At 38.3% G+C, this 14950-nt stretch overlaps 1 protein-coding gene across 3 annotated transcripts in view; it reads left to right on the top strand.

Annotated features, from left to right (window-relative positions):
- tbxas1 (thromboxane A synthase 1 (platelet)) overlaps positions 1-14950 on the top strand; it is a 69929-nt gene that overhangs the window by 30815 nt on the left and 24164 nt on the right. For all 3 annotated transcript variants that reach the window (XM_047822486.1, XM_047822487.1, XM_047822488.1), the window contains 6 exons: positions 3512-3608; positions 5633-5749; positions 10655-10743; positions 10835-10983; positions 11256-11386; positions 11617-11922. In XM_047822486.1, coding sequence (XP_047678442.1) covers positions 3512-3608; positions 5633-5749; positions 10655-10743; positions 10835-10983; positions 11256-11386; positions 11617-11922 — 889 coding nt within the window. The remainder of the gene's footprint in view (positions 1-3511; positions 3609-5632; positions 5750-10654; positions 10744-10834; positions 10984-11255; positions 11387-11616; positions 11923-14950) is intronic.

Raw genomic sequence — 14950 nt, 5'->3', positions numbered from 1 at the left:
GTGTTCAGTGTGAGCCGTGTGGAGGAACTGAGAGGGGGGTTGTGGGGGGATGCGGGGTGGATTTAGATTTAGTGCTCGGGGCAGAAAACAGGGCGCTGTGTCTGAAACGCAGGGATATATGTCGGGAGACATTACTATAGCCTTCAGTCAGATTAATCCAACAGCCTGAGAGTGTTTTTCAAAATCAAACAGTCTGCAATATATATCACAGTAATGCCCTCTCACATATGTGAGGCTCACTCCCATTAATGTTCAGAAATGCTGAAGTTAATAAACACACTTCTGCATCGTTTAGAAAATTCAACACTTCAGCAGAACAACTCATCTCATGCTGAATGAAGGTTTTCATTTTCTAGACATTTTCATGTTTAAGTGTCTGGCTGCATACCAGAGACTACACATATTTTTTTTCCTGCCCCAGAGTGAAGGAAAGGATTGCCACAAATTACATGGTTAAAGGGATTACTGCCATGGCCTATACACTGGACATCTGGGCTCCCAGAAAGGCATCTCTGAAGCTGCGGGTCTCAAAATGGGGTCCGGGAACTCTCAGGAGCCTGTGAAACTGATCGAGGGGTCGTGGTTGTTTATTTTGTGGTTGTAAAAATTTTTAACGTGGTAAAAATCACAAACAAGTATTTTTGGGTTTAATCCAAGCCTCGATAATTAAAGAAAACAAGTAGGCTTATAAATAATGTCAACCTTTATTCAAACACAAACTCAAACTCTGTGGTGCTAATATTTTAGAAATGTTCATGAAGGAATAAATTGATAATAAGGAGGTCCATGAAATGTATTTTAGAATGTGTTCTCAAAAGACAATCCAGCATACTTGTACAGCTGCCTGTACACACCTGCCACTTTAAAAGGAACACTTGTAATCATTCATGTAAATATCCAATTGACCAGTCATGAGTCAGCAGCACAGTACACAATATTCAGCAGATACAGCTCAATAACTTTAATGCTTTTAAACTCACCATGTTTGTAACAAGTGCTACGTGTAGCCCCGCCCCCAAAGTAAGAGAAATCAAAAAGTTAGCACAACATAGACATGTCATATATCAAAACACTCAGCCTGATGACGGGAACTGCCTCACGTGTGTTTTGGTCACGTCAGGTGACGTCACGTAGCCCCGCCCCCAAAATATGCGAAATCATAAATTTTGCACAACATGGACGTGTCATATATCAAAACACTCAGCACGATGAGGGGATTTTTTCACATTTTCTTCAGGAAATGTACCGTTCTAGTTTAAGTCACTATAGCCTTTTAGTTTTAGTTTAAACCAGTTTTCACCACTGACTTCTCTTATTAACAAGATGTTTCTGCTCCAGAATTGCACTCACTCTTGGATCTTTTTTGTTTTTTGCACCATCCGGTGTCAAATCCAAAGTCTGATTTCTGAAATGTGAAGTGAAGTGACATACGGCTAAGCAGTGTTCTATAAAGTACTAGAAAGCAATACTTGAGTAAAAGTAGAAGTATCGTACTAGAAAAAGACTTTGGTAGAAGTGAAAGTCACCTTTTAGAATATTACTCAAGTAAAAGTCTTAAAGTATCTGATATATACTGTACTTGAGTATCAAAGTCATTTTCTGATATTTAATGTACTTAAGTATTTGAAGTAAAAGTAAAAAGTGAAATTTCAGTGATTTTCAGTAGGCATAAGAGCAGGGGGGTTCTAGGGTTTCATCTTTAGGGGTTTGAGACCTCAGTGAGAATTTAAAACAAGAAGAGTTTTATATTATATATTATATGACTACATACTAAGCCAAAAGTTATGGTATTATTAAATGGCAAAAGTGGACACCAAAATTTTATGCATGATGTAATGATGCCAGTCTTGAATCAAATCAGTTCATGTATGTGTGCATTCTCTACAAACAGTGTTTCCAATGAATGCAGTCATTAATAATTAAAATATTCACAAGACAAAGACCAAATCAATAAATGTTATTTTTATTTAGTATTGATATTGCATTAATATTTTGTTTGTGCTATAAACTCTGGTAATAAGAATAGTGACATTTCACTGCTTTTGGTTGCTTTTGGTTGCCGCCGTTATAGATAAACGCCTCCAGCTCTGAGTGCGCGTGCAGGCTGCGCGTACCTGTGCTTCTCCGTAGAGCGTGCGAAGCTGCGTAATGCAATATAGGAGCAGTGATTCACCAAACCTCCCTTATTGCAGTCTCACACATTTCTTCTGATTTTATTTTGTAGTAACGAGTAACGAAGATGCTTAGTGGAAATATAACGGAGTAAAAATATACATTTTATCTAGGAAATGTAGTGGAGTAAAAGTGAAAGTTTACATAAATTTAAATAGCGAAGTAAAGTACAGATACGTAACATTTTTACTTAAGTTCAGTAACGAAGTATCTTTACTCCGTTACATTACAACACTGCAGCTAAGTACGGTGACCCATACTCAGAATTCGTTCTCTGCATTTAACCCATCCAAAGTGCACACACAGTAGTGAACACACACACACCGTGAACACACACCCGGAGCAGTGGGCAGCCATTTATGCTGCGGCGCCCAGGGAGCAGTTGGGGGGTTCGGTGCCTTGCTCAAGGGCACCTCAGTCATGGCCGGCCCGAGACTCGAACCCACAACCCTAAGGTTGTGGGTTGATCAGGTGATCAGGGTGTTCCTACTGAGGTGGTTGGTGAGAGCATGTGTGATTAATCCAGACAAAAACTTTACGAAAAAGCTGACAAATATGCATATAATGGAAATCCAAGGGCAGTTTCCATGGCAGTTAATAAAGGTTTATGCAAACACATCCTTTAGTCAAAGTTGTTTGCAAATTAGGCTCTACATCCAGACTGGTTTGAAACACGGAGCCTTTCAAAGATAGAGCTACTTTTTAATGTGAAAAATGTGTTGAATGTGTTGTTATGTATGTACAGGGACTCTTTGGATTGCTTCAGTGGAAATCGTCTGAACACTACAGATCTAGAAGATAAAAGCGCTGGAATATTTCTTTAATAAGTGAAATAAATGTCTGTTTGCTAATGGTATAATCCATAGCCTCCTCCTCCTGCTCCTCCTACAACATGGGAAATCTCTGGACTAGAGCATTTAATTGTTTTAGTTTTTTCTTGTAAAAGTTTTGTTTCCAACACATCAGTGAAACTGATTCGTGTTTGGGGAGGAAAGAAAATCCCAGAGCATGCCTATGCATGCCAACGTAAATGCATGCTTTATTACAGCATAATCAATAAAAATAAGGCATAAATAAGGGGTGTGTGCGGGACATGTCTGAAATCATTACTGGCCTGTCTCAGTAATGGGAGAGAAGGAGTGTGTGTGTGTTTCAGAAATGAATGTGAGGCTAGGCTTGTTGTATTTCTGTGATTGTCATGAACAGTACCCTGTTTGTTATTAGTTTATTTATTTTGTGTGTGTGTGTGTGTGTGTGTGTGTGTGTGTGTGTGTGTGTGTGTGTGTGTGTGTGTGTGTGTGTGTGTGTGTGTGTGTGTGTATTTTTGCTCTGTTTCTAGTTATTATCTGGCCAGACTTCCAGTGGTGGTGATAGCTGACCCAGACATGCTCAGACAGGTTATGGTGAAGGAGTTTCATAACTTCCTAAACAGAGTGGTGAGCGTGACATACTTACCGATGGCATATTTACACACACACACATGCATGCACTCATGCACACACACACACACACGCACGCACGCACGCATGCACGCACGCATGCACACACACACACACACACACACACACATTCATGTACAATTACGAATCCTGGGTACAAAGAGATACCAATGCTAGGCCCCTGAGCAAGGCCCTTAATTGCTCAGATGTATAAAATGAAATAAAAATGTAAGTCGCTCTGGATGAGAGTGGACCAAATGTAGTAAATGTAAAATGTAGATAAGGAACATACTGTTGGTGAAACTGCTGAGGTGGAAAAAAAAATGAGCTAAAAAGAGAGTACATTTTAGTTATGTCTGTCAAATTAGTTTCAACAACTAGCTTAATGACGGTATGTTGAATCAAATTGTGTCTTATGAGCTTCATGAAGTTTGTTGCAATCCCAGATCAAGATTAATTGTTAAATAAAACGGAAAGTTAATAGTAAATTCTGCTTTAGCTATGTTATGATTGTGTGTGTGTGTGTATATGTGTGTGTGTGTGTGTGTGTGTGTGTGTGTGTGTGTGTGTGTGTGTGTGTGTGTTTCTCAGAGGTAGAATCAATAAGCGTATGTACACAGTGAAGCGTCAGTGTGAGCAAAGCCGGCACTGCTGCACTTTCGACTCCACGATGTGACTTTGGTCATCACTAATGATCACATGACTTATTTATCAAAACAAAAGGTCATGTTTAAGCTAGCTAAAGTCTGGGAGCAGAGCATCCTGGGTAATGTAAAGATGACAGCAGGAGCCGATCAGTACTGAGACTGTTTGCCTTGCCATGTATAAATCCCCAGTAGTATATAAACACTGTATCTTTATATCTTCATATCATATCTCAGGCTGTGACCTGCAGTGCACTGTGGTGTGGGACGTTCGGTCAATCTGCTAGAAGTGTGTGTGTGTGAGTTTTACTAAGAAGCTCATGATATACACACCATCTGTGACAGACAGCGGGAGAAAACTCATAAAGTGGATCACCATGGCAGCCCAGAAACAAACATAATGTGTTGGCTTCTGTGTGCACAAATAAATACTCAACATTCCCCTACCAGATACACACCCACATTTAAAAATATGTACTCAATACTCCATAGAGCTCAGCCTACTCTCGATTATCTTTATTCTCACAGTGTAAACATGACACGGACTAACAGATGGACAATTGCTGTAATTAACCGTATTAAATCAGGCTGTGTAACCACAGCAGGCAAAGTTCAATTTTAATAAAAACAAAAAGAACAAGCTTTAGACAAACCAGCTTCAGGAGAATGCTTTTAGAGCCCAAAATGTTTTCTGTAAAGTACTGAGAGCATGAAACGTGTGCATTTATTTATTTATTTATTTATTTATTTATTTATTTATTTATTTATTTATTTATTTATTTGGTGGATTCTTTTATATAAATAAATCAACCTTCTAAGACGAATATTTTATTTCAATTCTTCAAGTAGTTTAACGTCCTAATCTCTAGCCACTGTTTCTCTAGCGTATGAGTGTATGAGCGATGACCACAAACAGAACATCCTTGTGCTTAGAGAAGAAAAGTCTGTTTACTCAAAAAACTTACTTATAATGGATGGTTGAGGACAGATATTTGTCTTTTATATCAATACAACGATTGTCAGACTGTATATTGTGTGACCCATATGAGGATAAGGTTCCCCTTTGAGTCTGGTTCTTCTCAAGGTTTCTCCTTGTCCTGCTGCCTGAGTCACCTGAGGGATAAATACAAACACATTTAAATATATCTAATATTGATCTTGAATTTTGTATTATATTAACCTTTATATTATTCTTTATAATAACCTTTTGTTTTATGTTTATATTCTGTAAAGCTGCTTTGTGACAATGTCAATTGTAAAAAGTGCTATACAAATAGATATTGAAAAAAAAGTCAAACTGTTTTTCATTTCAATATTTAAAATCTCATAACTTAAAATCTCATTAATGAAATCCTCTTTGATTTTCTAATGATTTAGATGTTTAGGACGGCTAGAAAGCCACTGTCGGACAGTCTGGTCATGCTGAGGGATGAACCCTGGAAGCGAGTGCGCAGCATCTTAACGCCATCACTCAGCGCAGCCAAGATGAAAGAGGTAAGCTCTCGCACCCACATGTTCTCTCTATTTTGATTATTGAAATCTGTGATATGTAAATACTAAATCAATCACTGGCTAGTGGATTGACAATCACTGGCTAGTGGACATGCTGCTTCAAGGGACAGTAATGTTCTCATTTAAACAACATGTATTGCAGTAAACCCACTTAGATCAGCTCACATTAGGACTTAAGTCAGAGAGAGGACACCAAATGGGATCTTATGTAAAGCTTTACATATTCCACATGTTTTAGAGGTTCGTCCGTGTTCTATGATTTCCTCACAGCTTCCAAAATCATGCTGGTAGGGAGGACTGGTGACTCCAGGTAGGAATGAGTGTGTGAATATGATCCCAGTGTTCCCAGTATAGGGTTCTGAACCACTGCCAACCTGATCAGGATAAAATGATTACTAAAGATTACTGAATTAAACATTATGCATGTTCTTAATTAACCTCGGTAATAGCAATAGAGCATATACGTGCCACCAGTTCAGCAAGAATAAGAAGGACAGAGGCATAAAAAATAAAACAGAACAGAAATAGAGCAACACAAACATTGTCTCTGCTACACTAAAGCCACTGATACCCAACATCAAAGAAATACCTAAGGAAAGATAAAGCTATTGGCTTTGGCCTGTGTTCCTGAATCAAGTCCTGGAAGGTTTGAGTCTAGCGCAGTTTGTGATTTCCTTGCTGTAACACACCCACTAAACCTGGTAATTATCTGGTGAATTGAATCCGTGTTTTTTTTTTTTTTTTAAGCTGGGGAAGAACAGAACTGGTTTCAAACACCCCAGTAATTCCTGGCATAAGCAAAAGCAGGAAGGTTTAGAGTGAAATCTGTGTGATTTTTGGTTTCATGTGACCAAAACACTTGAGGTTCATTAGCTATTCTCAAACGAATTAACTCTTAGTTCACTTGCTCGCTTTCTCGTACTGTATGAAGAGACTTTTATCACTAAAATTCTTAGACTACACTGTTTTAGTTTATAGAAAGAGCTCACTGATGATTCTGCTTCCCGTAATGAGAACAGATTTTAATTAAAAAAAATATTGCTTTCCTAATGCACATGAAATGGCAAACATGGTGACTTGTGATCTATAGTAGGAAAGTGACATCAGATAAGGTCACATTAGAATTCGGTGACATCAAGAGAGAGAAGACCACAAGCTTCAGACTTGGTGTGGAATAGCATGGGAGAGTGAAAACCTGGCCACAGTGTAGCAATGTCCTAAATATTTAATGACCTCATAAACATCTTTACTGTCAACACCAAACCCAAGTCCGGGCATGCAGGCCATGTTTGTTAACTTAATTACACCACACAGAATATTATTTTCTTTCTCCTGCTGCTTTCAGCCCTGACGTGAAACCAGAGCTGACGTATTAAAGTGTGTAATGACAAAAAAGCATTTTAAATCATGGATATTAAAGTATGTAAGAATCTGAAGCTTGTTTAAATCCTTGCTTGTGATGTAGAATCAACTTCATACTCACAGTATTGAGCTTTTGTACAAGAGATCATAAAACAGTTTATTATCATTTCAAACAGCAAAAGAATAATAAAGTATTTCATGTTTTTTATTTATTATTATTAAAATAGTTACACGCAGGACACTGATGCTGCCAAACACCTTCAGAGACCCCTTTTATTCAGACTCTAGATAGTACCTAAAAAGTGATGTGCTATTTTTATACACAATACATGCCTGCATTTTTAATGTTAAACCTTGAGGACTTGCGTATTCAAACATGTCCTACATCCTGTATTGATTTTCATTAGTTGTCTTGCAGTCGCAGGAAGAGACAGAGGACGTTGCTCTTGTCATCCTCTATCAGTTTCTGTAGTCTTCTTCATTTGCCTTCAAGCCCATCACTGATTTGATCTGATGTATGCATCCTGTTACAACACACGAGCGTACACAGAGCCACAGCAAAAACAGAAGCAATGAATAGGAATTATTTTCCAGTTATTATTTTAATTAGGAATCTGTTTTGAATTAATGACAAATATAGAAATCTGCCTCAAGGAATGATGTCTCTGAGTACACACCATGGAACAAACAGGTCATCTCTTCACACAACTGTGTGTTGCAGATGGGATCTCATTAAACACCTCAGAGCTATGTCGGAGTGACTCCATGGAGTATTTAAAACACCCAACATACTGTTATATTTCACAAGTACGGCCACATTCACTCTGCTCACATTCATCATCTTGTTGTAAGTAATATAACAGTAAACCTGTAATTAAAGGGAAAAAAAACCTTTCACTAATTACCAGGAAGATGGATTGTTGGAGTCAGTAATTAGATCAAACAACCGTAACATTAGAGTTAAATAGTTCAAAAGGTGTTTTTGTGGCCCACTTTCAAAACTCCTTCCTGAGCACATAAACGCTGTCAGACTGTTTTGTGTGTATGTCTACTGATTATCTGTAATATGAAGGGGGACTGTGTGTGGGGGAAATAAGTATTTGGATGTTTGACAGGGTGTCAACTCATCACAGGGCACAATCACACACAGTTTAGAGATGCCAATCAGTCTACAGCACATGTCTACAACATGCCACTGTGGTCCAATTTACATGCAAATTTAATTTAAAATGTCTTTTGTAATTACAAAAAAAAAAAAAGGATGTATGAGCACACACATACACACATACATACACACACACACACACACACACACACACACACACACACACACACACACACACACACACACACACACACACACACACACACACTATTAAAATTTTATGAACTGCGCCTTCAACGTAATGATCCTCCATGGTCATTATGTATGGTCTACAATTGTTTATTCTTTATTGCTTAATACATATAACAGTTTATTACATCTTACCATAGATGGCCAAAAATGTCTTTGCAAGAGTCCCTATCTTTTATGTTTCTTAAACATATTTTGTCAAAAGGCATTATGTGTGTATATTTTAAGTTAATTAATATAGTGGGAGTATATTGTATAACAAAAAGTGTGTAAATATTATTTTCCCTCTCTATATGTCTCTGAATTAAATTAGTGGCTTTTCTTAATCTGTTTTTTTTTCTCTTGTCAGGTTATTACATACATATTTATACATTATATAGTATTGGCTTATGCAGTGCTCGCCCTAAGGGGTGTGACCTTGGGCTTATGGTCATAAGATACAGCATTCATTATATTACATATTTAACATTTAGAAAAAGAAAATTTCTATTTGTTTCTGTTATTTATTTACTTTTTTAATAATCAGGAGAGGATAGATCTTCAGCCTAAGGTAAATAAAGCTTCCTAGCTGATATGCACAGTGAGAGACATGATGTTGTGAGATAAGGTTTCAAGTAAAGATTAGGATTAGGACAAAGAAAAATCACATAGCAAAAGTTTTACATCATTTCTGTGATGCACAATATGCAGCACAATACATAAGATTCCTAACAAATAACAATTGTGCTGCATCTAAAAAAAAAGGACTTTTACATTTACAGCATTTGGCAGAAGCCCTTATCAAGAGCGACGTACAAAAGTACATTTAAGTCTCTATCGTTGAATACATTAACTCTGGTTTGCTAGGTCACAGACTTAAGATACCATGAGCCTAAAACATTTTTTTTAAATACACAATTAATTTATCATAATTTATTACACTCTCTATATCATATATTCAAATGGCCCAGGTCTAGTTAGGATATTAGTGTGACTCTGGTCAGTCTGCACTTTTTCCACTCAGCTCACTCAGATTTGTCAGCTGGTCTTGCTTCACTGCTTTATAAAATCTCTGCTTCTCTTTCCTTTGCTCATTTTTTTCTTTTTCTTTTGTCATTGCTGCTTCCACCCTCATCTCTCTTCTTGAGTAAGCAGGATCAATAGGCAGGTCTGGTGTAAGATGGAGGCTTATCACAGTGTCAGTCACTGGCATCTGAGAGAGAGAGAGAGAGAGAGAGAGAGAGAGAGAGAGAGAGAGAGAGAGAGAGAGAGAGAGAGAGAGAGAGAGAGAGAGAGAGAGAGAGAGAGGGAGAGAGGGGGTGATGGTGAGTGGAAGAGATCACCAGTATTCCTGTTCAGAGTAGTGTAACCTGATTCTAGTGCACTGTCACAGATTTAAAGTGCTTTGCATAAGTATTCACCTCCTTGAACTTTTCCACATAGTGTAGTGTTACAACCTGGAGCTGAAATCTACTTAATTTGGATTTATTAATCTATACCTACACAAAATGGCTAATGAGCAAATGATATTGTAGCTGGAGGGGGATTCATCTAAGTTGCCAAATTGTTTACATTTTTATATATATTTAAAAAAAAAAAGAAAAGAAAAGTCGAGTTTGCAATATATATGCAACCCCATTGCTATTGCTCGCAAACAAGTCCATGACTTCATGAATTAGAGACTAGAGAAAAAAAATGTTTCTAAATTTAAACATCCCACAGAGCACCTTTTAAATCCTTTCATTTTACAAATCTACAAGTATATATATATATATATATATATATATATATATATATATATATATATATATATATATATATATATATATATCCATAGTAGGGCCATATACTTGTGTGTGTGTATATATATATATATATATATATATATATATATATATATAAATATAATGACTTAATTAGCTGTGCTTTGTGGTTTGATCCATTATTATCGTGGAGTTTTTGCCCTTGGTGATGACCTGCTAAATTAAATAGGATTTTAATTGATTCATCACTTTGCTGTAACCTCGCCCACACTCTTCTAACAAGTAGTTTTCTTCATGATTGTCTTTCTTACATCACTCTCAATTTTATCTTGGGTTCATCTTTTACTGTGCTTAATTATTTTAAAATTTGAACATGTGTAATAAAACTTTTAAAATATGTGAATTCAGATTTTGTATGTTTTGGCACAGATGGTCCCTCTTATCCATGAAGCTACAGAAACATTACTGAAGAACCTGAAGAATTATGCAGAGACTGGAGAGAGCTTTGACATCCACAGGTATGACTGTGTGTTGTTGTTTTTTTTTATCTTGTGTGTTATGCTTTTTATCTTGTATGTTAAAAGGTAACGTATTAATATTTTCCTGCAGGTGTTTTGGTTGCTTCACTATGGATGTAATAGCAAGTGTGGCATTTGGCATGCATGTGGACTCCCAGAACAACCCCAAAGACCCATTTGTGCACTACGCCTCCAAGTTCTTTGCCTTCTCTGTTTTCAGTCCAGTCATGTTCATCTTCAGTATGTAACACTGTAACATTTAGCCATTCATCTAATACAAAACATCCTTCAGTGGCCATTATTTCCCCTTTAATTATTCAACAGCTGAGGTCACATCACATAGGGAGCTCCATAAACGACTATTTGATATGAACTTTAATGAAGGCAATATAAAGATATAGCACATTTATTGCAGGCTTGAGAACGAGGTCTCATTTAAAATGCCTTTGTCCTTGTGTTTATGACTAAAGAATATTGGGAAATGGCCTTGTGGTTGTCCTTTGTGCTCTTAGTGACTTTCCCGTTCCTGATTGGGCCGCTTCATGGTTTGATGAAAGATACAGATAGAAGTGAGGCGAACAAGTTCTTCACCAGCTGTATTCAGAAACTTATAAAACAGAGGGATGAGTTGCCACCCAGCCAGGTACAGAAAATAATATTTCATTAATATAAAATAAAAAAAAATCTGTTAGTGTAAATATAGTTGTATACCCTATGAAAAGGCAATATTGTAATATTGTACTCAATATTACAATCAAATTAACAAAAACACAGGATGAGGATGGAGGCACGATAAAAGCAAACAGTGGGCATAGAAAGGCGTAGAGAATATTTGTATTTTATCCAATATTATTTGTCCTATGGCTTTGATAGAGGCGGAGAGACTTCCTACAGATGATGCTGGATGTGAGGAGCAGTAAGGAGTGTGTGTCCCTCGATCACTTTGACGTCGTCAATCAAGCAGACGAGGAAGTTGTGCTTGACGGAAAGACAGAAAGCGGCCACAAGTCAAAAAGAATAATGACGGAGGATGAGATCATAGGCCAGGCCTTCCTCTTCCTTATCGCTGGCCATGAAACGAGCAGTAACACGCTCTCATTCATTTGCTACCTGCTGGCCATCCACCAGGACTGTCAGAAGAAAGTACACAGAGAGGTGGACGACTTCTTCAGCAGACACGTGAGTAAAAAAAAAAAAACGACAGTAGCCTTTAACCCCACAACACAGTAAATGTTGCTTAAGCTGCCACCCAGTCAGGTGTAGTACAGCCTTTAAGGAATGAAAAATATCTCATCATTTCATTCATTCATTCATTTTCTACCGCTTATCCGAACTTCTCGGGTCACGAGGAGTCTGTGCCTATCTCAGGCGTCATCGGACATCAAGGCAGGGTACACCCTGGATGGAGTGCCAACCCATCGCAGGGCACACACACTCTCATTCACTCACACACTACGGACAATTTTCCAGAGATGCCAATCAACCTACCATGCATGTCTTTGGACCGGCGGAGAAAACTGGAGTACCCGGAGGAAACCCCCGAGGCACGGGGAGAACATGCAAACTCCACACACACAGGCGGAGGCGGGAATCGAACCCCCAACCCTGGAGGTGTGAGGCGAACATGCTAACCACTAAGCCACCGTGCCCCATCTCATCATTTAATCCTTAAATATGTTTATATCGAAATATCTGTGACATGTTCAGTCATTGTAGTGCTAATTTGTTGGTTGGTGCTGTATTGTCATTATTACGTGAGACCTTAATGGATGTGTACCTTGCTAATGACACCGTGAAAGTTTGAAAAAATCATAAATTCTGGATGCTAATGATGATCACTGAGGATGTTAAAGATGTAAAGGTTAATATGCACAATTGTTGTTTCTAACATATGTTTATGCAGTTTATTGGCCAGTTCAGTAATCTCAGTTCAATTTTAATCACTTCTTTATTTCTAAGTGTTTTGTAGTTTGCAGTAATGTCTCTATTTACTGTGCATTCTGTTGTTTCCAGGGCAAATACCATGCCAGACCAAGATATAAAAATGTCAGCGCAACCACTGCATTGGAAAGCAAGCTGTGTTTGGTATAGCCTCAACAATGTGGACACTGTCTGTGTGAATGCTGAACGTTCTCCTGCATTCTTCCTTTTTCCCATACAAGCACTCAGAGCAATGAAACACACAGACCCACTCATAAATATAGCACAGGTTTGCAATAATGGTGGCACTTCGGTTTCTTGGGCATGTGTGTGTGTGTGTGTGTGGAATAGAGTGCAAGAAATGGTAAGAGACGATTCCTAGCTGAAACCTGCAATCTGTGTGCAGAGAGAGGAAGGATGTTGGTGGGAATGGAGCAGAAGTGGCTGAGCAGGTCTGTTTAGTGTGTGCTGTTAAAGGAAATAAAGGTCTCTGGCGGCTTTTTTTTAGTCATCTTCACTACACTGTGAAGCTATTTTACCCTGCAAAGTAGCATTCCAAAATTTGGGCTTTGAATAAATAAAAAATTGTTTCATGCAATATTTTATGAAATCCGTGATTAGGAAAGACTCGGGGGCATGACGGCTTGACACCGAACTCAGATAAACAGCTCATGGATTAAAATCAGAGAGTGGTTGAGTACATGAAGTGTTTTACTCTGACTACACAAGAGCTCTGGCTGTGCTGTTCAGCTCCTTGTCCTCTTTTCTCATAATGCCACCGTAATAGCTGACACATAAACCCGGCCTTGTTAAGCATGCGCCTGCATCTGCTGAATCTTAATACCTGGAGCCAAGGCCAGGCAGCCGCTCGGATCAAACGCAGCACTAGTCCATCTCAATGACTCCCTTTCTCCACTTTCATCCTACACTTACTCCCATTGACTCTCGCATGCTCCATTTAGTCCGGCTCAGGAAGTCTGGGTCTTTTTAACTTGATTTTTTTTTTCACCGTTTTTTTGAAATGTAAATCTTAGCTGCAGCTCTTTGGGCATCATTTGTTACCCATAGCATCTTGTGCATGACACCTTTTTCTTCAGTCATGCTTTTTATGAGATGAGTTTTATTACAGTTTATGTTTACTTGCTCAAAAGGAAGATTTTTATTAGTCAGTCAGATGATGTTGGATTTCTTCACTTATCCTTAATTTTTCTGTAGTACTTATCCTACATGGGGTTGCAGGGAACCTGGAGTCTATCTCAGGAGACTTGCGGTACAAGGCTGGGGCCAATCTGGACAAGGGTACCCATTGAAGTGCACTATCACACACACACACACACACACACACACACACACACGCACACACACACACAGAAGAACTTAGAGATACCAATCAGCAACAATGCCTGTCTTTGGACTGGGTTGAGGAAAATGGAGTACCTGGAAGGAAACACCTGAAGAATTATTTTTATTTCATGATCACATTGCTAAAAACGTTGCTTAAAACTTAAAACACTTGCAGTTTAACTCAATGTATTTTTTAAGTATAATATAATAGGGCTCCTTCATAAACATGATATTTTTGTGCTCGTACAGTTTGAGAAGTTAGTAATACAGTAGTAGTACAGTAAGTTATCTCACAGCTCTTGCAGCTCTCACAGATTTGAGTTGTGCAGTTTTGTACGGTGTCCATAGGACTTGAATTCTGTTGGTGGGTTTAGCAGACGTGACCGTACACCCAGCAATAGCTGTGCTCTTTAAGTTTTACATGAAGCAGCTGGGCATCAGTCCACAGCAAGCCATCTGACCATAGTGGATATGAAGGTCAGTGCGTCCCCCCGGCTGAGGGCTGCACTGCCTGGCACGACTTTTGAATTTAGCTCACTGAGGAGCAAAGGGCCTTTCAGTTTATTTTGTAAATGCATCTCGCTGTGCTCAAACTGAATGCTCCTCGGCACTGAAAGCTTTTGAAATGTCACTCTCCTGCTCAAGCAGCACAGAGCACTGAGTTGGTACCACAGCACCGATGTACACAGATGAAGTTAATACACTTTAGTGTCTACCTTTTTTTATGTATTTATTGACCTAATACGTACTTATCTTGCTATTTGAATGTCTAATGGTCTTGTGCTAGTGATCTATTTATACTACATGCATGTTCAAGTTGTGTGAGTTGAACCAAAAAAAATTATCACTTGCTCTTAGATCTAATGGTTCACTTGTTATTATAACAATTGTAGTCATTATCTTTCTTAGTTGTAGGTGTCATCATTGGGTGTCATACATGTCA

Source organism: Tachysurus fulvidraco, chromosome 13 (genome assembly GCF_022655615.1).
Source record: "Tachysurus fulvidraco isolate hzauxx_2018 chromosome 13, HZAU_PFXX_2.0, whole genome shotgun sequence".
Classification (NCBI taxonomy): domain Eukaryota; kingdom Metazoa; phylum Chordata; class Actinopteri; order Siluriformes; family Bagridae; genus Tachysurus; species Tachysurus fulvidraco.
Note: the sequence above shows the minus strand (reverse complement) of the source record. Positions and strands in the feature narration are given on the sequence as shown.